Source organism: Aquarana catesbeiana, linkage group LG08, assembly GCF_042186555.1.
Source record: "Aquarana catesbeiana isolate 2022-GZ linkage group LG08, ASM4218655v1, whole genome shotgun sequence".
In the NCBI taxonomy this organism is placed as follows: Eukaryota; Metazoa; Chordata; class Amphibia; order Anura; family Ranidae; genus Aquarana; species Aquarana catesbeiana.
Window position 1 is genome coordinate 86399494 of NC_133331.1, and position 23256 is coordinate 86422749.

The 23256-nt window shown below is 43.2% G+C and overlaps 1 protein-coding gene across 3 annotated transcripts in view; it reads right to left on the reverse strand.

Moving 5' to 3' along the window:
- Positions 1-12244, reverse strand: part of ADGRA1 (adhesion G protein-coupled receptor A1) — a 1332527-nt gene extending 1320283 nt beyond the window's left edge. Inside the window, exon 1 of one of the 3 annotated variants that reach the window (XM_073596079.1) lies at positions 11533-12244. In XM_073596079.1, coding sequence (XP_073452180.1) covers positions 11533-11762 — 230 coding nt within the window. In that variant the 5' untranslated portion in view covers positions 11763-12244. The remainder of the gene's footprint in view (positions 1-11532) is intronic. The other 2 variants (XM_073596078.1, XM_073596080.1) reach the window with 2 other exon arrangements.
- Between the last annotated feature and the right edge of the window lie 11012 nt (positions 12245-23256).

The following is a 23256-nucleotide window of genomic DNA, read 5'->3' on the forward strand; positions in this document are numbered from 1 at the left end:
GAATTATCACTGTTTTCATTACCAGTCACTGTTCATTTCATCAGGACTATTTATTTTGTCTCCATCCAACTATTTTTACAGATCAATACTGCATATCAGTATTGTGTATTTATATTTATGGGTAGTTTTAGTCTGCTTTATACTTTTATATATATGTGTGTATACACTTGTGCATACACTCAAATTTGTTTGATTCATATATTTGCTAGTTTATAGCGCTGCACTTTTACACATTTTTTCACTTTTTACCTTGAGTCTACGGGTGTGTTAGATGCTATCCTAGCGTTTTCCTCGGTCTAGCGCAGCGCTGTACTTATTCACATATTTTGGTATGAATATTAAGGGGAATACCAAACCCAAACATTTTTTTAAAAATTGCGTGGGGGTCCCCCCAAAATCCATACCAGGGCCTTTAGGTCTGGAATGGAAATGAAGGGGAACCCTGTTCCAATTTTTTTTTTTTAAATGGTGTAGGGGTCCCCTCCCAGGGAACCCTGCGACAAAATTGTTAAATAAATGGCGTAGGGGTCCCCCCAAATCCATACCAGACCCTTATCCGAGCACACAACCTGGCAGGCTGCAGGAAAAGAGAGCACCCCCCCTCCTGAACCATACCAGGTCACATGCCCTCAACATGTGAAGGGTGCTTTAGGGGTCTGACCCCAAAGCACCTTGTCCCCATATTGATCGGGAAAAAGGCCTCATCCCTATGCAGGCGGGGGGCTTATCGGAATCTGGAAGCCCCCTTTAACAAGGGGACCTCCAGATCCCGGCCTCCCCCATGTGAATTGGTAATGGGGTAAAAATAAAAATGTCCCGCGATGTAAATCCACGCTGCCTAACGGACCGGAAAAAAAAGCCACTCCCGCCAACTGACGCTTCTTTTCGGTGATAGTTCCTATATAGCTGAGGGCAGGGCCACCCGTGATGTAAACGGGTGACCCTGCCCCCCCTCTGATGCCATTTTTTGTGAAATGGTAGGGGTATAATGTACCCCGTTACCAATTCACATGGGGGGAGGCGGAGATCTGGGGGTCCCCTTGTTAAAGGGGGCTTCCAGATTCCGATAAGCCCCCCGCAAGCATACCCCCACAACCACCAGGCAAGGGTTGTGGGGATGAGGCCCTTGTCCCCATCAACATGGGGAAAAGGTGCTTTGGGGGGCTACTCCAAAGCACCCTCCCCATGTTAAGGGCATGTGGCCTGGTACGGTTCAGGAGGGGGGGTCGCTCTTTCATCCCCCCCCTATTCCTGGGGCGTGTCAGGTTGCGTGCTCGGATAAGGGTCTGGTGTGAATTTTGGGGGGACCCCTACACCATTTTTTTTAAATTTTGGTGCAGGGTTCCCCTTAAAATCCACATCAGACCCTTTGGGGTATCTCTCTCTCTCTCTCTCTCTCTCTCTCTCTATATATATATATATATATATATATATATATATTGCCGAGACCCGACAATTCATTACAGTCACGATCAGTTTTAAATGACAATTTTTCCTTTAGAAATGTCATTTTGCGGGGGCATGGCCTGGACGGCGATGGGATAGGACGCGTATGAGCAGAGCTACGCTCGTGATAGATCCTGAACTCAAAATCCTGCATACTTACGGCTAATTTCTGGCCCCCTTCTTGTGAGATTTATGCTTGCTATACTTGCCCTTGGATAGATATTGGAGACAGGAGCGGGACCTGGAGGAACAAGATGGCGATGCCGCGGCTGCACATGCTGCTCCACACACAGAGCATGAGGCGGCTGACACAGCGAAGGTCCTGGAGGTGATTTCTTTATGACAATCCACTCTGACAACAAAGATTGAGGAAGTGAAGGTGGACATATCCTTGATTCGTCAGGACATGACTAAAATCCGGGAACGGGTAACCGAGGCAGAGACCAGACTGAGCCGAGCAGAGGACACGCTGTATCCCCATACAACACTCTCAGGAAGACATGCAGCGCCAAATACAGCAGCTGGCCCAAAAACAGGATGACCTTGAGAACCGTGCCCGCAGGTCCAATCTTCATTTTATTGGTCTCCCTGAGGGCTCTGAGGGCTCTGATCCTGCCACCTTTCTCGAGAAGCTCCTGATCACCACATTTGGCAGGGAGACTTTCTCTGTCACATTTGTGGTGGAGCGTGCCCACCGAATGCCTGCACGCTGCCCACCTGAAGGCGCATCGCCGCGCACATTCATAGCTAAGCTATTCAATTACAGGGACAGGGACACTATCCTTCGCTTGGCCAGAACCAAGGAAAATATCCCTTTCCAATCGGGATTTGTGTCTGCGTTCCCGGACTTTTCTGCGGAGATCCAGAAACAACGTGCCCGCTTCATGGAGGTTAAACGACATTTAAGAGCTCACCACCTGAAATACGCGATTCTTTTCCCAGCCCGCCTCTGCGTGGTGGGGGAAGATCGGACACATTTCTTTGAAGATCCGGCGCTTGCTTCGTCTTGGTTAGATCATCGTGATGCAGAAAAGAACCGCCCCGCCTAATGGTACCTCCGACAAGATGTACTATGTGAATGTAAGTTTACTCTTCTGCTCCTATGTGAAACCTGGCCCTCATAACGACTCTTTTTTAGACTCTTGATACACCTGTCCCCTTGGCATGACAAGACTACCCTCGCTTCAGCCTGGCGGTGTCTATAACTTTTTTGGCTGCAATGTCAGATGCTTAATGACATATACCCCTCTTTTCACATTGAGCAATGAACATTTACATCACACCAGCAGGACTGCCAGCATGGGCCTTAGACACTTGATTGATAAAGATTGGCAGCGAACGCCTTACTGCTATGTCTAACATGGGAGGTGGATGGACCCAAATACGTGTGGTATACTGGTATCCTTCCTCCATTCCTCCTTTTTTCTTTATCCCATACAGGCGAACTTTACAGCTTATCTAGCAAGAAACTCTGTTGTTTATTTTTCATTTTTTCAAAAATTTTTCTTTTTTCTTTAATCAACGTTACTCTTTGCTATATATCACGGTCTTGAGGTCAGACGGTTATCTGTAATTCAACTTTACGGTCATTGACCAGTTTTACCATCTGTTAATTTCATTGCTGGGACTACCACCAGCGTTTATTCGCCCCCCGCAGGAGGTTGATGCACTGTCATTAGTGCAGCTAAAGAGCCCTTTGCGGGTAATAGGTTGAGTAGTGCGATATGTCTTACCTGAGTGGTTAGTTTGTTGCTGAGTTACAGTTGCACAGGTTCTGGGTTTTATGCCCCAGCCAAGTTTGGGAGGCTGAGGGTTGGGAGGGGGGGAAGGGTTTTTTGTCAGTTAAGTTTAAGGAATATTGTTTATACTACAACTAGATCTCTTAGTAGTATACACATGCGGTATAACTTACTGTTGAAATGTGACGGCGTACCCGAGTGGTGTGGAGTGTGTGTGGCTATGCCCTGGGTAATGCTCTGTAATCGCCTTATACAATTTGCCTAATCCATAAAATATGGCTAACATAAAGTTCCTCATATGGAACATCAGAGGTATCCGTTAAAAAGCTGTAGTTTTTGGTTGCCTTAAGTCCTACCGAGCGGACATATCTGTTCTGATTGAGACGCATGTTACCGGTCAGCTTCAAATCGCATTAAAATGACCATGGATAGGATGGGCTTATCATGCCGCACACACTCCATACTCTCGGGGGGTCTCCGTCTTAATCGCTAAAGCGACCCCATTTGGTATTATTTCGGTGCGGACGGATCCCCAGAGCAGGTTTATTTTCCTGCACTGTACTTTGTTTGTCGAGGGCTTTCTATATATGGCGCAACATCCCACAATCCCGGCCATTTGGCTCGGGGATTTTAATATGGTCTTAAATCCAGCAGCGGATAGGTTACAGCTGAATCTGAGTGCACAACTCCCTTCCAATACCCGTTTTGGGTGCACATTACCGGAATTCTCACTTACTGATACATGGCATTATAAACACCCAGACACTCAGGCTTTCTCATGTTTTTCAGCAACACACTCCTCTATGTCCCGAATAGACCTTATGCTGATTTCGGATATTTTGCTTCCCTTGTTGAAAGACTCTGGCTATCATACTAGGTCTCTTTCTGACCATGCCCCATGTTGGGCTTCACTGCAGCTTGCCCCAATCTCAGGGCCCCATGTGTGGCGTCTTCATCCCTTTTGGCTCTCAGCTTTGGGGGATCAGGAGGACATACCTGGAGAATGGCAGTTTTTCTTTAATACTAACAGGGGAACAGCTCCAGTGGGTCTGGGAGACATTCAAGCTTCATGTCCGTGCCACTTTATCTGCAGGCATAAATAGACTGAAAGCCTCCTCCAAGGTATTAATTTCACAGGCTACTGAAAAACTAGACTCAATTACAAACGACTTTAGGATGGATCCTACACCTGCCAAAGCATCAGCTCTTAAGCTTCAAACTCGAAACTTTTCAAACTTTGAAAAGGCCAAGCAGAAGCTCTTCTTTTCTAGGCAAAGGGTATTTGAGCAGGGTGAGCGAGCTGGTAGACTTTTAGCATATCTGGCCAGGCAGGATACTAGGCCACCAGTGGTAGTCTCCCTACTGCATTCACAAAATACACTACTAACGGACCCTTCATTAGTGGCAGCGGCTTTCAGAGCCTATTATGCCGAGCTATATTCATCTCAAGTAAAGGTCACCGCACAGGAAACTCAGGCATTCCTTCAAAACATTCCTTTTCCACATATTTCTGAATCCCATTTGGTAAATCTAGAGGCCCCCCTTACAGCGGACGAGATTACGTCGGCAATAGCATCCCTGGCACCCACAAAAGCACCTGGTCTGGATGGTCTACCTTTGGATTTTTATGCAGCATACCCTGAGGTACTAGTCCCTGAATTACTAAAGTTATATAATTATATTTTTGAATCCGAGTCCCTTCCCCAATCACTTCGTCAAGCAGTAATCATAGTACTTCCCAAGCCAGGTAAAAACCCCCAATACCCTGATTCATACCACCCAATTTCACTATTCCAGGCAGACATGAAAAAATATTGGCGAAAATCTTGCCCATCCGTCTCAATCAAATTATTTTATCCTTAATTCACCCTGATCAGACGGGGTTCATGTCCGAGAAAAATACGGCCATGAACCTACCTCGTCTGTACATGAACATTCAAGCAGCTCACGAATCAATAGGGAAAAGAGCAGTGGTGGTGCTGGATGCCGCCAAGGCGTTTGACTCTGTGGAGTGGGAATATTTATGGGAGTGTTTAATGGACTTCGGGTTCGGTCCCAATTTCATTAAGTGAGGTAAGTTGTTATATTTCTCCCCAGAGGCCAGGGTGACAGTGAATGGATGGACATCGGACCCTTTCCCTCTGGAACAGGGGACCCGACAGGGATGCCCACTTTCCCCACTCCTTTATGCGCTAGCAGTTGAACCTCTCGCCATCTCCCTAAGGATGTACCCGAAAATATGCGGTCTTCGCGTAGGGGCCGTGGTGCAGACGGTGAGCCTATATGCAGATGATATGCTCCTCTATTTGGAATCAAATTATTTTATCCTTAGGCCTGTCTCTACGGGAGGCCCGCCAGACCATTAAGGACTGTGGACGGCATTCGGGGCTCCATATGAATTGGTCCAAATCACAGATTCTGCCTCTGGACATATCATCCCCCACACGCTGCTCGGCTTCCCTCCCATTGCAGAGGGTTGCATCTATCCAGTATTTAGGGATACAAATCACTAGAGATCCACTAGAATTTCTAGACAACAATATTGAACCGCTTATCAGGTATCTGAAATCTCGCATACAGTCCTGGGCCAGACTTCCATTGGGGGTGACGGGGAGGATCAATCTTATTAAAAAATCATAATGCCTAAGCTCCTCTATGTATTTTGGAACTCACCAGTGCTTATTCCCCTTAAAATATTTAAATCTCTCGACACACTCATAAATTCCTTTATTTGGGGTTCAAACAGGCATAAGTTAGCCTGGAATACCCTCAAGAATCTGACCTCATCAGGGGGGCCGCTCTCCCTGACTTCCACGCTTACTATATAGCTGCACAATTATCACACTTTTACTATATCCATAATACGGATAGCATTAAATACCAAACTTTTACATGTAGAAGGCCAAACAAAGCTACTTACTCTCCTCTGCAAGTATTATTTAGGGGTAGGGAGGGTGGGAAGAGAGGTGGTAGCCAGGACTCCTTATTACACCAACATAGACGTGTTTGGGAGATTGCGCTTAGACTGATTGGAGCCGACTTCTTTCACTCACATACTCCCCTTTGGCTTAACCCCCATCTGAAGGAATTACGGTCTCTCCCGGGTGCAGCCACGTGGGCTGCAAAGGGGATAGTGTTTCTTTATCAAGTAATTACCCAGGTGGGAGTAAGGGACTTCCAATCACTTAAAGATGAGTTTCAACTACCCCCGCAGGTGATGTTTGGTTACATGCAGCTGAGACACGCTCTTCAAACTCAATTTGTTGATGGCTTCCCAAATACACAAACATTATCATTGGTTGATGTAATCACAGGTGCAGACCCAGCCAAATTGATATCCACCCTTTACATAGCTATACGAGCACGTTCGGTGGCAAGAATCATAGACACAGTCAAAATTAGATGGGAGGTGGATATAGGCCCAATAGATGATACTGACTGGGATGAGATATTAGTAAACACTAAGAAAGTTTCTCTGAGGCTATCGGAGCGTCTGACTCAGTTGTACATAGTACATAAATCTCATCTCACACCGACCAGGAGCCGAAATGTCCAAGATGTGCGAGTCAATCATGCTCATTCTTTCATTTAATCTGGTCATGTCCAGATATCCAGAACGATTGGGCACAAATCATTAAATTCCTACATGACTACATGGGTTCGCCCGTTCAGCTGGAGCCGAGACTATGTGTGCTGGGATTGCTGCCAGATGTCACCATTGACAAGTTCTTAGCCACCTTTCTTTATGAAACTCTCTTCTGTGCAAGAAAGCTTGTGGCCAGACATTGGATGAGGGCTACCCCCCCACGGTCCAGGCCTGGATCAGTGCGGTTAATATGTCCTTACCATATAAGAAGGTTATTTACAGGCATAGGGGATGTCCGGCTAAGTATAACAAGATTTGGGATAAATGGCTTGACAACACAGACATGTGTACTGAATAGATATGTGCATCCAACAATATACCGGGGGGAAGGATCATCTTCAGGTTATTTTGTCATTATGCCAAACAGTATGCTGGTGTTGCTTATGGATATTTCTGTGTAGAAATATATATATATATTTTGTAACTACTATTTCACACCACTGCAAATAATGATTGTCTATGTGACTCGATGTGTATTGTAGACATTGTAGTTGTAAACGGATTTTGTACTATCCTCCCGATTCTTTGTATGTTGTATACCATACATGTATGTACTATCTATGAATAAACTTGTTCCTTATGAAAAAGAAATGTCATTTTGCTGTGGTACTTTTCTAAACATGGGAAAAAATCGCAACTTTACTGGCATACTATAGACACCCCCCAGGCACAATATTTAAAGGAATATTTCATTTTTATTGTTTCATTTTAAGCATTAAAAAAATCACTACTCCAGAAAAAAACGAACTTTTTAAAAAAAAAGTTTGCATTGATACATATCCCCTGGGGCAGGACCCAGGTCCCCAAACACTTTTTATGACAATAACTTGCATATAAGCCTTTAAAATGAGCACTTTTGATTTTTCATGTTCATGTCCCATAGATAGACTTTAACAGTGTTCGTGTGTTCGAGGCCCTAAAATGCCAGGACAGTACAAATATCCCCCAACTGACCCCTTTTTGGAAAGCAGACAGTCCAAGGTATTTAGTAACAGGCATATATATATATATATATATATATATATATATATATATATATATTTTATTCAATTTTTTACCTTTTTCTTCTTTTTTTTACACAGTAGTAAACAATGATGTCATGAATGGATTCAATTCACGAGTGTTGTTTACTAAGTGACATGTGATCACTCAGTAATTACATGGTATCTGGGCCGATCACAGCGGCCCAATACCAAGCACCACAATGCAATACAATCAACTGGTCACTGCGCAACCTAGAGAACGTGCATAGTGTGCATGAGCAGGGCGACGTACTGGTACATTGTGATGCCTGCTCAAGCTCAAGTAAAAGTATTGCAAGTGAATAAAATAAATATGAAAGGAAAAACATTTGTGTGTGTGTATATACTGTATATAAAAATACTTTTTTTTCTTTCCTATAAGTGATCACATGGCCTCTGTTTTCAGCTGCATAAGGGGTTTTAGGAAAGTGGGGGCGAAGGCTGCAGGGGGGGGGTGTCGCTGGAGGCAGAGAAACAGCAGTACATTGATCTTTCCAGTGAAGAGCTGTTCAGGGGGAGTGTGTCAGCAGATTTTAAACTTTTGGATTACAGGCAGGCTGTGCTCCCAAATAAAATTCATAAAATACTGATCACACTGGGATAGATGTGCTTTCATGACTAACATGGTCAGTTTGAAGTAGGAAAGCAGAAGGACTGGCAGAATCACCAGGTATTTCACACAAAGGCTGTAAAGCAAAGGGAACAGGATACTTTTTCATACAAGTACATGGCACAGCAGGCACATTTTAGGAATATCAAATGTTGGGGTAACAAACGCTTAAAGGGATATTAAAGGGAGATTTACAACAAAACTGCCTATGCAGATAAGGGGCAGCTGTAGATAAAAAAAAACTGTGCAGCTCTGACTAAAGTTGAATAGAGCCCTTGCTATAGGTGTAGTCCATTTACATACCTACTAAAGCCTGACTGGAATACTCCCAGGACGTTGCTAAGTGAGGCCTAGTCATCATTGCTCACTTCCACCATCACAGGAGTGAACTCTCAAATTCTGAGCTCAGAGCTCCTGCATCAGGGGAGAAAGAGTATGTGAGGGGGTCTGAATCAGAGAAAGAGCTCACTCCTGTAATTGTGGAAGCAGTGGTGGCTGGTGCTCAAAATTTTGGGGGGCTCAAACAAACTGAAAAAAAAACCCTATTAATTGCAGCCTCACTGTACCATCAAACGCAGCCACTGTGCCCATCAATTGCAGCCATTGTGCCCATCAAACGCAGCCACTGTGCCATCAAATGTTGCCACTGTGCCCATCAAGTGCCGCCACTGTGCCTATCAAATGCCGCCACTGTGCCCATCAAATGCTGCCACTGTGCCCATCAAATGCCGCCACTGTGCCCATCAAATGCCGCCACTGCGCCATCAAATGTTCCCACTGTGCCATCAAATGCTCCCACTGTGCCCCCCCACCCGCCATCTGCCCGGCACCCTGTCTCGGTGGGGCAGTTGGTGACTGCGGCGAGCGGCAAGAGGCGAGTGGTTTCCTCCATGTCCCTGATGTCTTCTTCTGTCCGCTCCTCCTGTCCTCTCATATGATTGGACGCCTGATAGGCGTTTAATCACAGCGCCTGTCGTTTCAGCCAATCAGGTGACAGGTAACAGACCCGAGCACCTGATTGGCGGAGAGGTGGTTCAGCTTTAGGAAAACAAATATTCATTAGCTTTTGTAACACAACTGAGTGAACTGCGAGCGCCTAGAATGGCGCTCGCTGTTTACCTTTTTTGATGCCTATCAGAACCAATGGCTCTAATCAGGTGCTTCAAAAAAAAAATACCCCGCCGCTGTAATTCAGGTGCCCGGTGCCGAAAAGGGGCTGGGCACCTGAATAGGGGGTGGCAGCGGTTGCCATAGATAGATTCATGCAATGCATGAATCTATCTATTGGTGATAGAGCGGTGGTTGGAGAGAGGGGACGGCGCCCGTGCGCCATTATGGACATACCGCCCTGGGTGGAAGTGAGCAGTGATGACTAGGCCTCATTTAGTAATGTCCTGGCAGTACTTGGCAACGTCCTGGGAGTATTGCAGTCAGGCTTCATAAGGTATGTAAATGGCCTTCACCCTATAGCAAGGATATAATTCATCTTTAGTCAGAGCGGCACAGTTTTTTTTTATCTACAAACATCCCTTACCTGCATAGGTAGGTTTTTAAAAAGGGGGAACGGTCCTTTTAAATGTTTCATCAAAATGTATGTAATTTCTAAAAGTAAACTCTTTTTTCTTTCTTTTGGTACATTAAATATACATCTAGCGCCACTTCCGAAGGAGCCACTGGTTAAATTTTGGGTTCTCTGTTCTGCACCTCGACTCCAAGAAGAACCTCAGCTCCAATTTATCTTATAACTGTAAGGTTGCATATCTCCATATAAGTGAACTTGACCTAAGTATTGCTGCAGAAAATATTACCCTGGCACCACTACTGCAATGAGATGCAATTGCAGAAGAGATACACCAATTTACCTGCAGAAACACATGTCAGATGAAATTTGGATTTCAAATAGAATACATTTGAATTTCAAGAGAGTAGAATAGAATAGAAAATAAAATAGAATGGAAAAGATTAGAATAGCATAAACAATAGAAAAGAATAGTCTAGTATAGAAACAATATAACCATTTTCCAAAATTCGAATTTTGAATAGAATAAATTAGAATTTGAGTAGAACAGAATACAATAGAATAGAAACCAAAAGAATAGAACAGAAAAAACAATAGAATTGAATAGAAAGAATATAACCATCTTCCAAAATTCAAATATTCGAATAGCATAATTTAGAATGGAATTTAATTAGAATGCAATACGACTAGAATTTGCATTTGATTCGAATTCTAATGCAATTTGAATGGAATTCTAATTTACATCAATGCAAATTTTCATGAATTTGGAAAATTTGAATCGTTTTAAATTTGAATAAATGAAAGGAATTCCGAAAACAGAATAAACGAATTAAACAAATCTATGTAAATAACGAATCGAAATGAAACTAAACGAAACGTCTAAAAAAAAGGAGATAGTACAGAGATTCTTCCGTGTATGTGAGTTTTTTTCACCATTTATCTAGTTTTCTATACCTTCATTCATTATTGCACATCAGTTCTAGTGGTATTGCATATTGCTCATTGCGCGTTCGCACTTTATTGTTTATCACATGCTGTTAGGTATTGTGTCATCATTATTCACAGTTTAACTTTAGCGCTGCACTTTACAACTTGAACTAGCACACACGTTGCCTAGCAACAACTCTACAGCATCCTTACACTGAGTCTGGGGCACCATGGCATCATCTCGTAGCTGCTGTGGTACCACAAGTCCCAGCTGCAGGGCAGATCTCAGCCAGCTAATGGAATCACACACACATAAAGTGATCAAGTGCAGTTTTAGGGCTTATTTACATGGGTGTCTAAAAAGCAGATGTGTATAATGTGTCGTTTTGTACGTAGCACTATAGCAATCAATGGCGCCATATACACAAACGAAAACGTTGGCTGTGCACAACAGAAGTTGGACACAGCTGCAGATTTTACATGTGTACGCAAAGCCATTAGCAGAATTCTATGAGTTTTATTTAGACGCGTATTTTGCGCAGGATCTTCTGCTAGCCAGGAGCTGCGTTCAATGCAGAAACCCCAATGAGAATGAGCCCTCAATCATACAGATGTGTACTCACAGGCTGACTGTCAGGTTGGGCAGTATCGCAGGCTGTAAAGTTTCCAGCAGCTCCCCTCCATTGCACAGCACTTTGATGAGCAGCACTTTGTGGTGGCCGAGTCCCTTGGAACGCTCCGCCGTGCACAGGCAGCTGTCAGTGATCAGGTCCGGGCACATCCTGCTGGCCAGCAAGCTCCACACAAAGGCTGACAGCACCGAGCAGGAGAGCAGCAGCTGAGTACGATCCATGTTAGGGCATCCTCACACATCCAGGGAAGAAAAGAGCTTTTATTTCTTTTCTTTCTTTTTTTTTTTTCTTTTTTTTTTTTTTTTTTTAGATTCTCTTGAAAAGGGAAAAGTTGTCACAAGTCATGACTGCCTGATGTGTGTGCATAGAGCGATGTCAGATGTATGGAAGACATACAGCCTGGGGAAGGGAAGTTTATCATAAGTAGATTGCAGAGGGGAGAAAGTTGTAAAGGGAAAAGTGTGTTAGGCTATGCCTGACAGCTACACACTATTCCCCATTCACCTCCTCCCTCCTTCCCACTCCTAGCCTCTCCCACCACATCCTAGATCATTGGTGCTGGACTGTGTTCTATTCACACTGGTCATCGCTATAATACCGGCTGCAGTGACACAAAACACATCACCCAATACAATGGTCTTCCTCTACATATAGATTTTGAAATAAAGTTTCTAACCCTAAAACATATGTAATAAATAATACAATTATAATATAAACTAAAATTCTCATATAATATATATAATTTATATAGCATATAATAAAACATATTTCCTATCAGAAGATTGTTCTTCAGTTACTATTGATTTCGAAACAAAGTTTCTAACCCTAAAACATATGTAATAAATAATACAATTATGATATAAAAGAAAATTCTTATATAATATGTATAATTTATATAGCATATAATAAAACATATTTCCTATCAGAAGATTGTTCTTCAATTACTATTATCACACCGGATTTATATAGCGCCAACAGTTTGTGCAACACTTTCCAACACGAGGGCGATTACACTCTATTGAATACAGACTCAGACAATGTTAAATTAAATAAAAATAACTTTTTTGATCTTAGCTGCCAAAATGATCATTCCTCTGTTTTTCAAAGATTTTATTAGGTTTTTATAGTAAAATACAAAGAAGTAAAGCAGTATGGTCATGTATAGATTTTGAAACAAAGTTTCTAACCCTAAAACATATGTAATAAATAATACAATTATAATATAAAAGAAAATTCTTATATAATATATATAATTTATATAGCATATAATAAAACATATTTCCTATCAGAAGATTGTTCTTCAATTACTATTATCACACCGGATTTATATAGCGCCAACAGTTTGTGCAACACTTTCCAACATGAGGGCAATTACACACTATTGCATACAGACTCGGACAATGATAAATTAAATAAAAATAACTTATTTGATCTTAGCTGCCAAAATCATTCTTTTCTTTTTCAAAGATTTTATTAGGTTTTTATAGTGAAATACTAAGAAGCAAAGCAGTATGGTCATGTATAGTAGGGTATAGCATTTCCAAAATGAACATACTGTATTCCTTGCAAAAAACAAACATAACAATTAACTTCGTTTGACATTAAACTTGTTTTAATATCACTCACAACTGGGCGCGATGACCGGTTGCCTGTCCAGTTGTATAGAATGAAAGAGCCTAGTGAGTGCTACACATGCTGTCTGACATCTGTTTCTGCAGGTAAATTGGTATATCTCTTGTGCAATTGCATCTCATTGCAAGAAGGCTGCCAAGACCCGGAAACTGAGCTGCAGCACAGTGGCCAAGACCATACAGCGGTTTAACAGGACAAGGTTCAACTCAGAACATTGGCAAAAAGAACGGCGCTAAAATCGAAATAAAGTATGTATAAAAATAGGTACAAGCAGCAGCATAAAGTGGGATACACACAAAAAGTAAATTAAAAAAGAGAAGCTGCGCTAAAAGGTTCCAATCATTCAAGTTAAGGCATTTAAAAGTCCATATAAAAAAAAAATTGCTTTTTCTTCTTAATGGCACCACAGTGATTTCACACAAATAGGAGAGTGCCCAACCATCATAACATAGATCTGCTTACCAGACGGCAAGCATAAAGGGCAGATGGCTATAACTCAGCCACGGCCTTTAGCTTGCAGATGATGATCAAATCGGTTTATGCAGGCTGGATGGCTGCAGTCTCTCCCTCTCACCGCAAATGGAGTCTGTATTCGTTTAGGCAATTGACCCAAAAAGAAAAGACTGACCATAGCATAATACAGTCTATAGTGTTTAATAGAAAAAAGGTAATACACTTATATCTGTAAGATGATTATTCGCATATGTTAAAGGCAATGCCGGTGTCTTGCCGAGAAAGTTCCCCAGGCAGATAAGGACCCCCCTGTACTGCGCAGGCGCAGCGAACGACTAGGAGCCGCCGAAAATAGCCGAAGATGAAAAACTTCAATCAGCTGTACACGGCGCCTGCGCCCTGGGTCCAGATTGAAGCCCCACCATCCAAGTAGACCTAAAGGGAGAATAAAAAAGTGCCGAGCGAAGCAAGGCCATGCCTGAAGCGTGGCGAGCGAAGCAAGCCCGCGAGTGGCCCTCTTACAGGCACTGTGTACAGCTGATTTCTATTGTATTCGCCTTCGACTATTTTCGCCGGCTCCTACTGCGCAAGCGCTGCGCCTGCGCAGTAGAGGGGGGTCCTTATCCGCCGAGGGGAACTTTCTCGGCAGAACACCGGCCAGCAATAAACAAACGGAGCCCGTCCTCCTAGTAAAATCGCGTGGTGACGTCAGTACGTACCCTCCTTCAGAGGATCACGGCCAGGTTCGGGAAGCAGTTGTTATGCGCAGATGCTATGCTCGTTTGACACTATTCTAATGTAAGTGGAATACCTTTAATAAATGTGTTGCTTTTTAATACTACACTATGGGGTGCGTCCTCCCCTTTTTTACATGAATCACATTGCTTAACTGGGGCGTCCTGAGAACGGAGACCCCTAAGGGAGTTACCATTAAGGATATCGTGGAGCCAATTGGATTGTCTCTATTTGCTGATAAGGCTGTTATGAGCTCAGCCCTGAGGTGAGAGGCTGGGGGAACTATATCTTTATCTACATTTAAGATTGATTGCTGGCACCGGGAATCTTTAATGAACTATCTTTTTACTTGTTTCAATTGAGATTGTCACAATTTGGATTGCATCGTCTATGGGATCCCTTTTTTGAGGACACTTTAGTTTCACTATATTAAGCACGTTTGCTGGATTCATATTGGATCCTAACTATTATCTTATATGTTTCTTTACACATCTATGGAGTGTTGCATGTTACTACATTTATTTATTCGTTCATTTTTTCTTTTATATTGATGTTTTATATTGATGTTGCACAGATTGCACTTTTGCACCTTATTTTTTGAAACTTTTATTTGCATACCTTAGGGTGTTTTATTATTTATTGCCATAGTTTATCCATGTCTACACTTATTTATTTGCACAATGGTGTCATGAATTATTGTTAGGCACCTTATCAATTTGTTGGGTTTTTAGAATATTTATTTGTAGAAGATTTGTTCTCCCGGATAATATTTATCACCCTTTGAGAGGCTCCACTAATGGTCGTTATGGGAGTAGGCTATTTTGGATCCATTTATTGAAGTAACAATAATTTGTTTTTATCTTTGGTTACACAATGCGATGGAAGATTAATGGTAAAGACACAAATATTGATTGGATTTTCCGTTATTGAATTTCCATTTTATACTTAGTTGTTTTACATTCCTAGTTGATTTGATTAAGCGCCGCATATTTTACCATTTTGTAGATCTCCTTTTATTGGTGTGGGAACACCCTTATGGTGGCAGCTATATCAGTTATCCTTTTTGGTTTTGATTTTTTGTCCATGGTTTGTGGTTTGCGCATTAGTATTTGCTATCATCTGTGTTTGAGCATGAAACGTGTCGGTAAGGGTCTTATACACTGACGTTATTGCCGCTGCGACCTCGTGGCAGGAGCAGTGTGTTTCTTTTGCATTATTATACAAGTTTTATGGCCTTTTTGTACACGTACTTCCATTTTACCTAATAAATACTACGATATAGTAGCTACATTCTTGGCTCCCAGTGAGCTTTTTTACACAGTTCAACCCCACTGAAGGGTTACGCGGATTTACTGCTGTTCACTGCTGCACTTTCATTGATGCAAGCCTCGGCTGAGATCAATCTTTGTCCACGTGTTTTATAACACAAGGCTCATTCTTCTGGTGAGTGCATTATATACTGGTGGAAAGATATCACCGTGGAGAACCTACAGACCATATTTTTGGCGGAATGTCCTCTGCATGAGATGCTAGCTTCCAGATGATGTCTGATACACGTTGTGACTCTTTACAATTCTTTTGCACAGAGACGCTTTAATAGACTCAACTATTATGTAGTTATCACCATGCACTTCTTCACTTTATGTCTGATCATAAATTGATGTTTCACACGCTGTTTTTTTATTTTTGGTCAATCATTCACTGTATTTTTTTTTAGCGCTGCACTCATTTGATTGTACCTTTTTGAATATTGACTGTAGAGTAGGGAATTTGCATTTTTCTTTATCACTTTTTAGGTATCCCGTGTCCTCCCTCTGTCCAAGAGTTTATGGTCCTATAATTAACCTTCTTAAAGGTGACTGACCCCAATTTCTTCCATATAAACAAATAGTTTAGGCTTTTAGCCTGAGATGAAATGTTAGCCCAATGATCCACTTAGGAGGCCCAAACCGCCCTCACAGGGCAAGAGGGTGCTATACTTGTAATTAACAAAGAGTGACCTCAACACTGGAATTATGAAGGCATTGTCAGAAAGGAGAGCAAAACGTCAGCATATATTCACTGTGGAACGTGTCCTAAACCTGGGGGCACCAGGATTTTGGTAATATCTCTAAATTACTCCACATTGGAATCTGTAAACTGAAATAGATCTTTTTGAGGAGATAGAAGACAGATACCAGGGACCCATTTCTGAGTAACTACAAACATAGGAAACCGTCCTCTTAACTGAAAACAATGTATCTTGCTGATGTTTGCATTCATTTGTCTCTGGAATATTAATTAACCACTTCAGCCCCGGAAGAATTTACCAGCTTCCTGACCAGAGCACTTTTTGCGATTCGGCACTGCGTCACTTTAACTGACAATTGCGTGGTCGTGCAATGTTGTACCCAAGCAAAATTAACGTCCTTTTTTTCCCACAAATATAGCTTTCTTTTGGTGGTATTTGATCAGCTCTGCGGTTTTTATTTTTTGCGCTATAAACAAAAAGAGAGCGACAATTTTGAAAAAAAAAATATTTTTTACTTTTTGCTATAATAAATATCCCCCAAAAATATTTAAAAAAACAATTTTTTTCCTCAGTTTAGGCCGATATGTATTTTTCTACTTATTTTTGGTAAAAAAAAAAAAATCGCAATAAGCGTATATTGATTGGTTTGCGCAAAAGTTATAGTGTCTACAAAATAGGGGATAGATTTATAGCATTTTTATTTATTTATTTATTTATTTTACTAGTAATGGCGGCGATCTGCGATTTTTATCATGACTGCGACATTATGGCGGACACATTGGACAATTTTGACACATTTTTGGAACCATTGGCATTAATACAGCGATCAGTGCGATTAAAAATGCGTTGATTACTGTAAAAATGTCACTGGCAGTGAAGGGGTTAACACTAGGGAGCGCTAAAGGGGTTAACTGTGTAACCTGGGAGGTGATTCTAACTGAAGGGGGAGGGACTAACTACAGGAAGTGACAGATCGTGGTTCCGAGCTAATAGAAACACACGATCTGTCACTCCTGTCAGAACAGAACAGGGAAGTGTGTGTTTACACACACTCGGCCCTGTTCTGTGTCTCCTGGTCATGATCACTTGTGGCCAGCGGTCATCGCGACTGTCGGCCACAAGCATCGTCACCCCCACCGTGCAGCGGTGCGCGCGCGCCTGCTATCCGGACCCTGCGAGATCACGTACAGTTATGTGGTTTCACGCAGGGGAGCCAACCTGCCACAGTAAAACTGTGGCGGCTAGTCCGGAAGCGGTTAATAATATGTATGTATAAAACATATGCAGATGTTTTAACTTTTTGCATGGGCCCCACAAATGTTTTCCATATCATTTATAATATAATTATCTCCTATGATCATCAGCTCTATCTAGTGGCCATACTGCAGATGGAGCTGCAAATGGTTGTCAAACTAGCCTCCAGCTGTTGCAGAACTACAAATCCCATGTGGCATTGCAAGGCTGACAGTTACAAGAATGACTCCCACAGGCACGTGCATAATGGGACTTGTAGTTCCAGCTGGAGGGCCACCAGTTTGACACCCCTGGTAAGACATTCCCACAGCAAATGTTTTATATATAGACCTCTTAGAATATTGTAATGATGGGTGTTCATTAGCCCTTTTACTTCCACCATTGTATGTCATTTGTCAGTGGCAGCTGGGGGTTTTACACACACTCCACAAGCGAAGTGTCTGCTTACTGATAAAAGTGATCAGACAGCTGTATAGCTGCTTGATTGCTTTCTGTGGTCTCTGGAACTATGCTTACCCAGGTAACCCCCCAGAAGGTGTCGCCGGGTAGAGGGGATGGAAACCAATAAACATCTGTTCGCTGATCTTCCCTAGCTTCAAGTCCACGAAATGCGTCAAGCCTATTTTTGATGCATGTACTATACATCAAGAATTTTAGATGGTTTTACCACATCTTAGATTCCATTTTGTGACATTGTTAATCTTTTACATGGGGGATTATATATAGAAATTCATGTATTATGTGCGATATTGTGTTATATATATTTCTACTATGCATATTGAATTTCTTATGCTTTTATGCATACTATATTGTTTTATGCTATGCCAATTATTGGTTTATTAATAAACACTATTTGTTTATATCCATATGATTATGTTTTGGTTCCACCACGCACACCTCATTCAAAGTCCCAACCTTCCCCCTTCTATTCCCTAGCTTCAAAAAACCAGGAAGCAGCATGTATAATGCCACTTCTGGTTTCTGTTGTCACTTTCCCTGGCCACTGTGGTCAGGAAGGAAGGTAACGGAAAGCAATCTGTGCTTCATTAGCTTCCATGGAGTCTGGTGTCTAAAAGACCCCTGAAGTCTCATTAAAGGGAACCTGCCACAAAGAGTTTATGTCATATAAGGGAATTTGTGCCCCTTATGTGATATAAAGTTTTAGTGAAAAGGAGTGTAATAACAAAAAGTTACACCCAAACATTTAGAAACTACCCCCCCCCCCCCCCAAAAAAAAAAAAAAAAAATCTAGTCTATCTGTCCCCAGATGAACCACACCCATCGGGACGCATGTGTAGGAAAAGATTGCTTGCACTGCACATGTTACATGTCGCCTTGGAGGACGGAGTGAGAGCAATGAATCTAGGGCCAATATTCACAAATAACTCTAAACTGATGATCTGTGGGGGCTTTTAAAAATTTGTGCTTGATAAACTATTGACATAAAAAACTGGAGCTACAACTATTTTATTCTTTAGGGCACTTTCACACTGGGGCATTGGGGGCATCGGCGGTAAAGCGCTGCTATTTCTAGCTGTGCTTTACCGTAGTTTTAGAGGTGCTTTTCGGCCAGTAGCGGGGCGCTTTTAATCCCCCGCTAGCAGCCGAAAAGGGGTTAAAAGCACTCGCAAAGCGTTGCTGCCGAGGCACTTTGCAGGCGCTTCCGTGGCACTGTCCATTGATTTCAATGGGCAGGGGCGCTTTAGGAGCGGTGTATACACCACTCCTAAAGCGCTGCAAGCGCACCGCTCCAGTGTGAATCAGCAGGCTGAATGAAAAAATTGAACTGATTCCCCCATCCATGCATTCAATGTGGATGTGGGAATTCTCCTTGCGGTGTCAGTGTTTCAGAGATTTCCCTGCTGTCAGAATACACAGAACTGCAGGCAATTGGCTGCCGAGCTGATTGAAGAAAAATTTTACAGCAGGACTGTTCATGAGAAGTCAATCAAATAGATCAACAGGAACAGCCATAAATGGATAAAAAATTATCCAGTTCCTACTGAACCAGCCACATTTCGATCATCTAAGATCAGCTTTAGGTTATGTTTTTTTTTTGCTTAGTACTTCAACATGTAACCCCACCCCCCTAAGGAGCCGCTGGTGAGTAGGGTTCCCCCACCCTGTATGGCCAGGCACACCAAATTTTCACAGCATGCAAGAGTCAGGAAACAGTCCAGCAACTTTGTTTTGATTTGTTGATTAGGAGTATTATGAGATGCCCACTTTACTTTAAGGACAGTTCTTGAGGGACAACTTTCCTATATACACCTATGTACACTCCTCATCCTCTTCCTCCATCACTTGCTTGCAGAACACTCAGGCCCAGCTTGAACACTGTTTTGGTGAATCTGACAAAGCATTCAGCCAGATCCAGTAAAGCCCTTTACAGTCAGGGAGCACGGGCCCCTTTGGTGTGTAGAAAAGTCCCAGTGTCCAGCTGCCTTTCTGTGGTTACTGATCCTAGAACCACCTCTTCAGGCACTGCTAGCCTGCCTGGCTGCAGTTGCTCTTTTCACTAGCCCGACTGGCTCTACAACCATACCAGACTCCCACCTAAGTCCTCTCAGGCTGTCTCTTAGTCCTCCCAGACTGTCTCACTCACCAGCCACCCCACTGTCTTCTCCTGGAGATCTCCTGGATGTGCTCACTGGCTCCTGCTGTCCCCATGCCTGCTCTCATCCCATAAGGCAGAACTCTTCTGTGTGTTTTAAGAGGATCCCTCCTCCACCCAAGCCCTAGGCCGAGGTCACCCCCCCCCCAGAAGAAGGAACACCCTCAAGGGCCTCCGACAGCCTCCTCCCTACACCATCTCCAGCTTCCACATGAACTCCACTGTCCCTGCTGGCCTGACCCAGCGTATTTAAGAGGTCCCTCCCCCTTCCAGCCCATTGGTCGGGGATTGGCTGGGGCCCTCATAAATACTCCAGACAGCTCATCCTAGACCTCCTAGCTCCTCCTAGACAGCTTCTCCAAGTTTTCAGCAAGTAGGGGGAGTCACCGGAGATGCTGCTGCTGAGTCATTCAGCCTCCCTGAGTCATGCAAACCCTAACTCAGAATAAACCCAGGCTTGGCTGCCAGCTAAGCAAAATTTACCTACACTAAACAAGTATGTACAACTCCCTTTCTAGCACACTAGAGGGTGCTACAAACAGATTCCCTCATCCACATTTAGCAATACTCCCACAGGAGTCACTTGGCAATTTGGGTTCTCTGTTCTGCTCCACCCTGAGAACAACCGCAGCCCCTCTGACACACCTGGTTGATTGAAAGTCACTGCAAGCACTTATGAAAACATGAGTATAGATACCTTTAACTCGGCTGTGAGCTAGTATCAGGAAATAGACACAAGACTTTTATTGGTACAGATTAATGTATGGTGGTTTGAGCATAAATGTGCATACAGAAGGTAGGTTCAGGCACAATCTGCTAGACAGTATAATCACTATGCCAAGGTAACACATAACTCAGCAAAGTCAGCAATAAACAGTGCATACAGTATGAGCATTCACTGCAATGTGAATAAAAATACTAAAAACTCATCTAGAGTGTGTCTAGGAGAATGACTAGGATATGGTGCAATGTCCCCTGACAGGTACTTCTTAAATCAAGCAATGGGCAAATGCCTTTATGTAGCAGCTGTAAAGGGACAGTCTTTATTTCTAACTCTTCAACTGGCTACCACTGCGGTCCAGTTGTACCATTGGTGCACTTGGGAATGGTCCCATTCTAGCCTGAAGGCAGCAATAAGTATACTAGATGGCTGTATAGTCAGTTCCTAAAGAGCTCAGTCTCTCTAGCAGAAGATAGTAAATCCCCACAGCAGGAGCTCACCAGTTCCACTGATAATGCAGCTCACCATCTGGTCACATACAGCAATCAGTCATCTCTTTGCTCTGCACCCAGGTGACTCTGGCTGTCGGCACCTCAAACTCAGCACTCCAGATCCTGCTTATGCCACCGATATGCAGCAGTGTAGGTGCACACTGGACAGCAATGTGCACTCTCTGGTCTCCCTCATGGTAAGAGGAAGCTGTGTCCTGTACAGCTTGGGAAATGTAGCTCTGTCCCCTCCTCCTGGCTATCTCCTTTCTAGGGAATGTAGTTCAAAAGCTCTTGATTACAGTAGAGTCTCTCTCCTCTGGACTACAGTTCCCAGAGTGCTATGCTACCTGACTGTCTATTGAATTCTTCCAGCTCAGCAGCCTCCTCCTTTTGCTGAAATAGCTGTTAACCAGTAGAGCACTGCTGGGCGGCAGCTACAGAGATCAGCTGCAGCCAGTGTTTCTCTTTTCTCTCACTCTCCATTCTTAGCCAAGCTCCTCATTACACACCCACACAAGCGAGGTTGATGGAAGAATCCCCCCCACCCCCCACTGGGACATTGTATTCTAACATTGGGATCGAGAACCATTTTCCAGCATGTCCCGTTAACAGAAACTGGTCGAACGCTGAACCTCTGAAAAACAGCAATAGCCACACGCTGATCAAATTTCGATCAGTGTATGACCAGCTTTAGAGGGGATTTCCTTCACATTAGAAAGAGATCCTCTTAGGGAAAGCTCACTATGGAGATACGGATATAAAAAAAACGAAGTTGACAGCAATTTTAACCCTCCATACTATATCCAAAATGAAAAAAAAAGAAAAGTTTGGCTTTAGATGTACATTAAGGCCCCTCTCATGCTGCCCTGCTGTGGTCCCCCCCCCCCCCCCTCCCAGTTGGGTGCAGTGTAGTGTACCTGCGGTTTTAGTGCCTTTGTGTTGGGGTTTAGACACACTTTACAGAAAAATTCTAATAGATCAGTATAAACAACTCCACTTATGTCCCCCCAAGTGAGGATCCTTTTGCTCAGTGCTAGAATTTCTATAGCTTACATGCAGTTATTTTTGTGTACAGCCAAGACAATCTTCTTTTATCAATTTTAATGGAGTAGGGAAGTATTAGGACCCCCATCAAGTGTCTACTGGTACCCTCTTGAGGGCTGCTGAGTGATGTAGTCCATCTGTCACCCTGCCCAGCCGGGTACACAGTTCTCATTCACCCTCAGGTAGAAAAATAGGTCCTTAAACTTTGTTTTTTATTTTTATTGAGGGGAATATACTTGGATGGGGATGGAATATTCATGGGATGCCCAAACTGATTTGCAGAACAATATATATGGGACCGACTATGTATACCTCCGGTATATACAACTTCAATCTTCAACTCCAGAACATCACTTTGCTTGCAGACTATCTCTCCTCAACACCTCCAGCACATCACTTGCTTGCACTTCCCGGACACTGACTTAGCCAAGCCTAAGGTAAATGCCCTTTGCAGGCAGGGACCGCGGCCCCTTTACTGTAGCAAAAATATGGTAGTCCTTAGTGCTAGCTGTCCACATGGCTATTGAGCCCAGTACCACATCTTCAGGCCCTGCCAGCCCTCATGGTTGCAGCTACCTCTCTCCACTGCCATGACACCCCAGTCCACTTCTCTGGCTCTGCACCCATCTCATCTTGCACTCTCCCAGTCCTCTCAGGCATGCCTCCCAGATCTCCCGACTGTGTGACACTCACCAGACCTCTTGGCTGTGACCTGTTGTTCCTCTCCTGGAGACTTTGTCTGGCAGTGCTCTCCCACTGT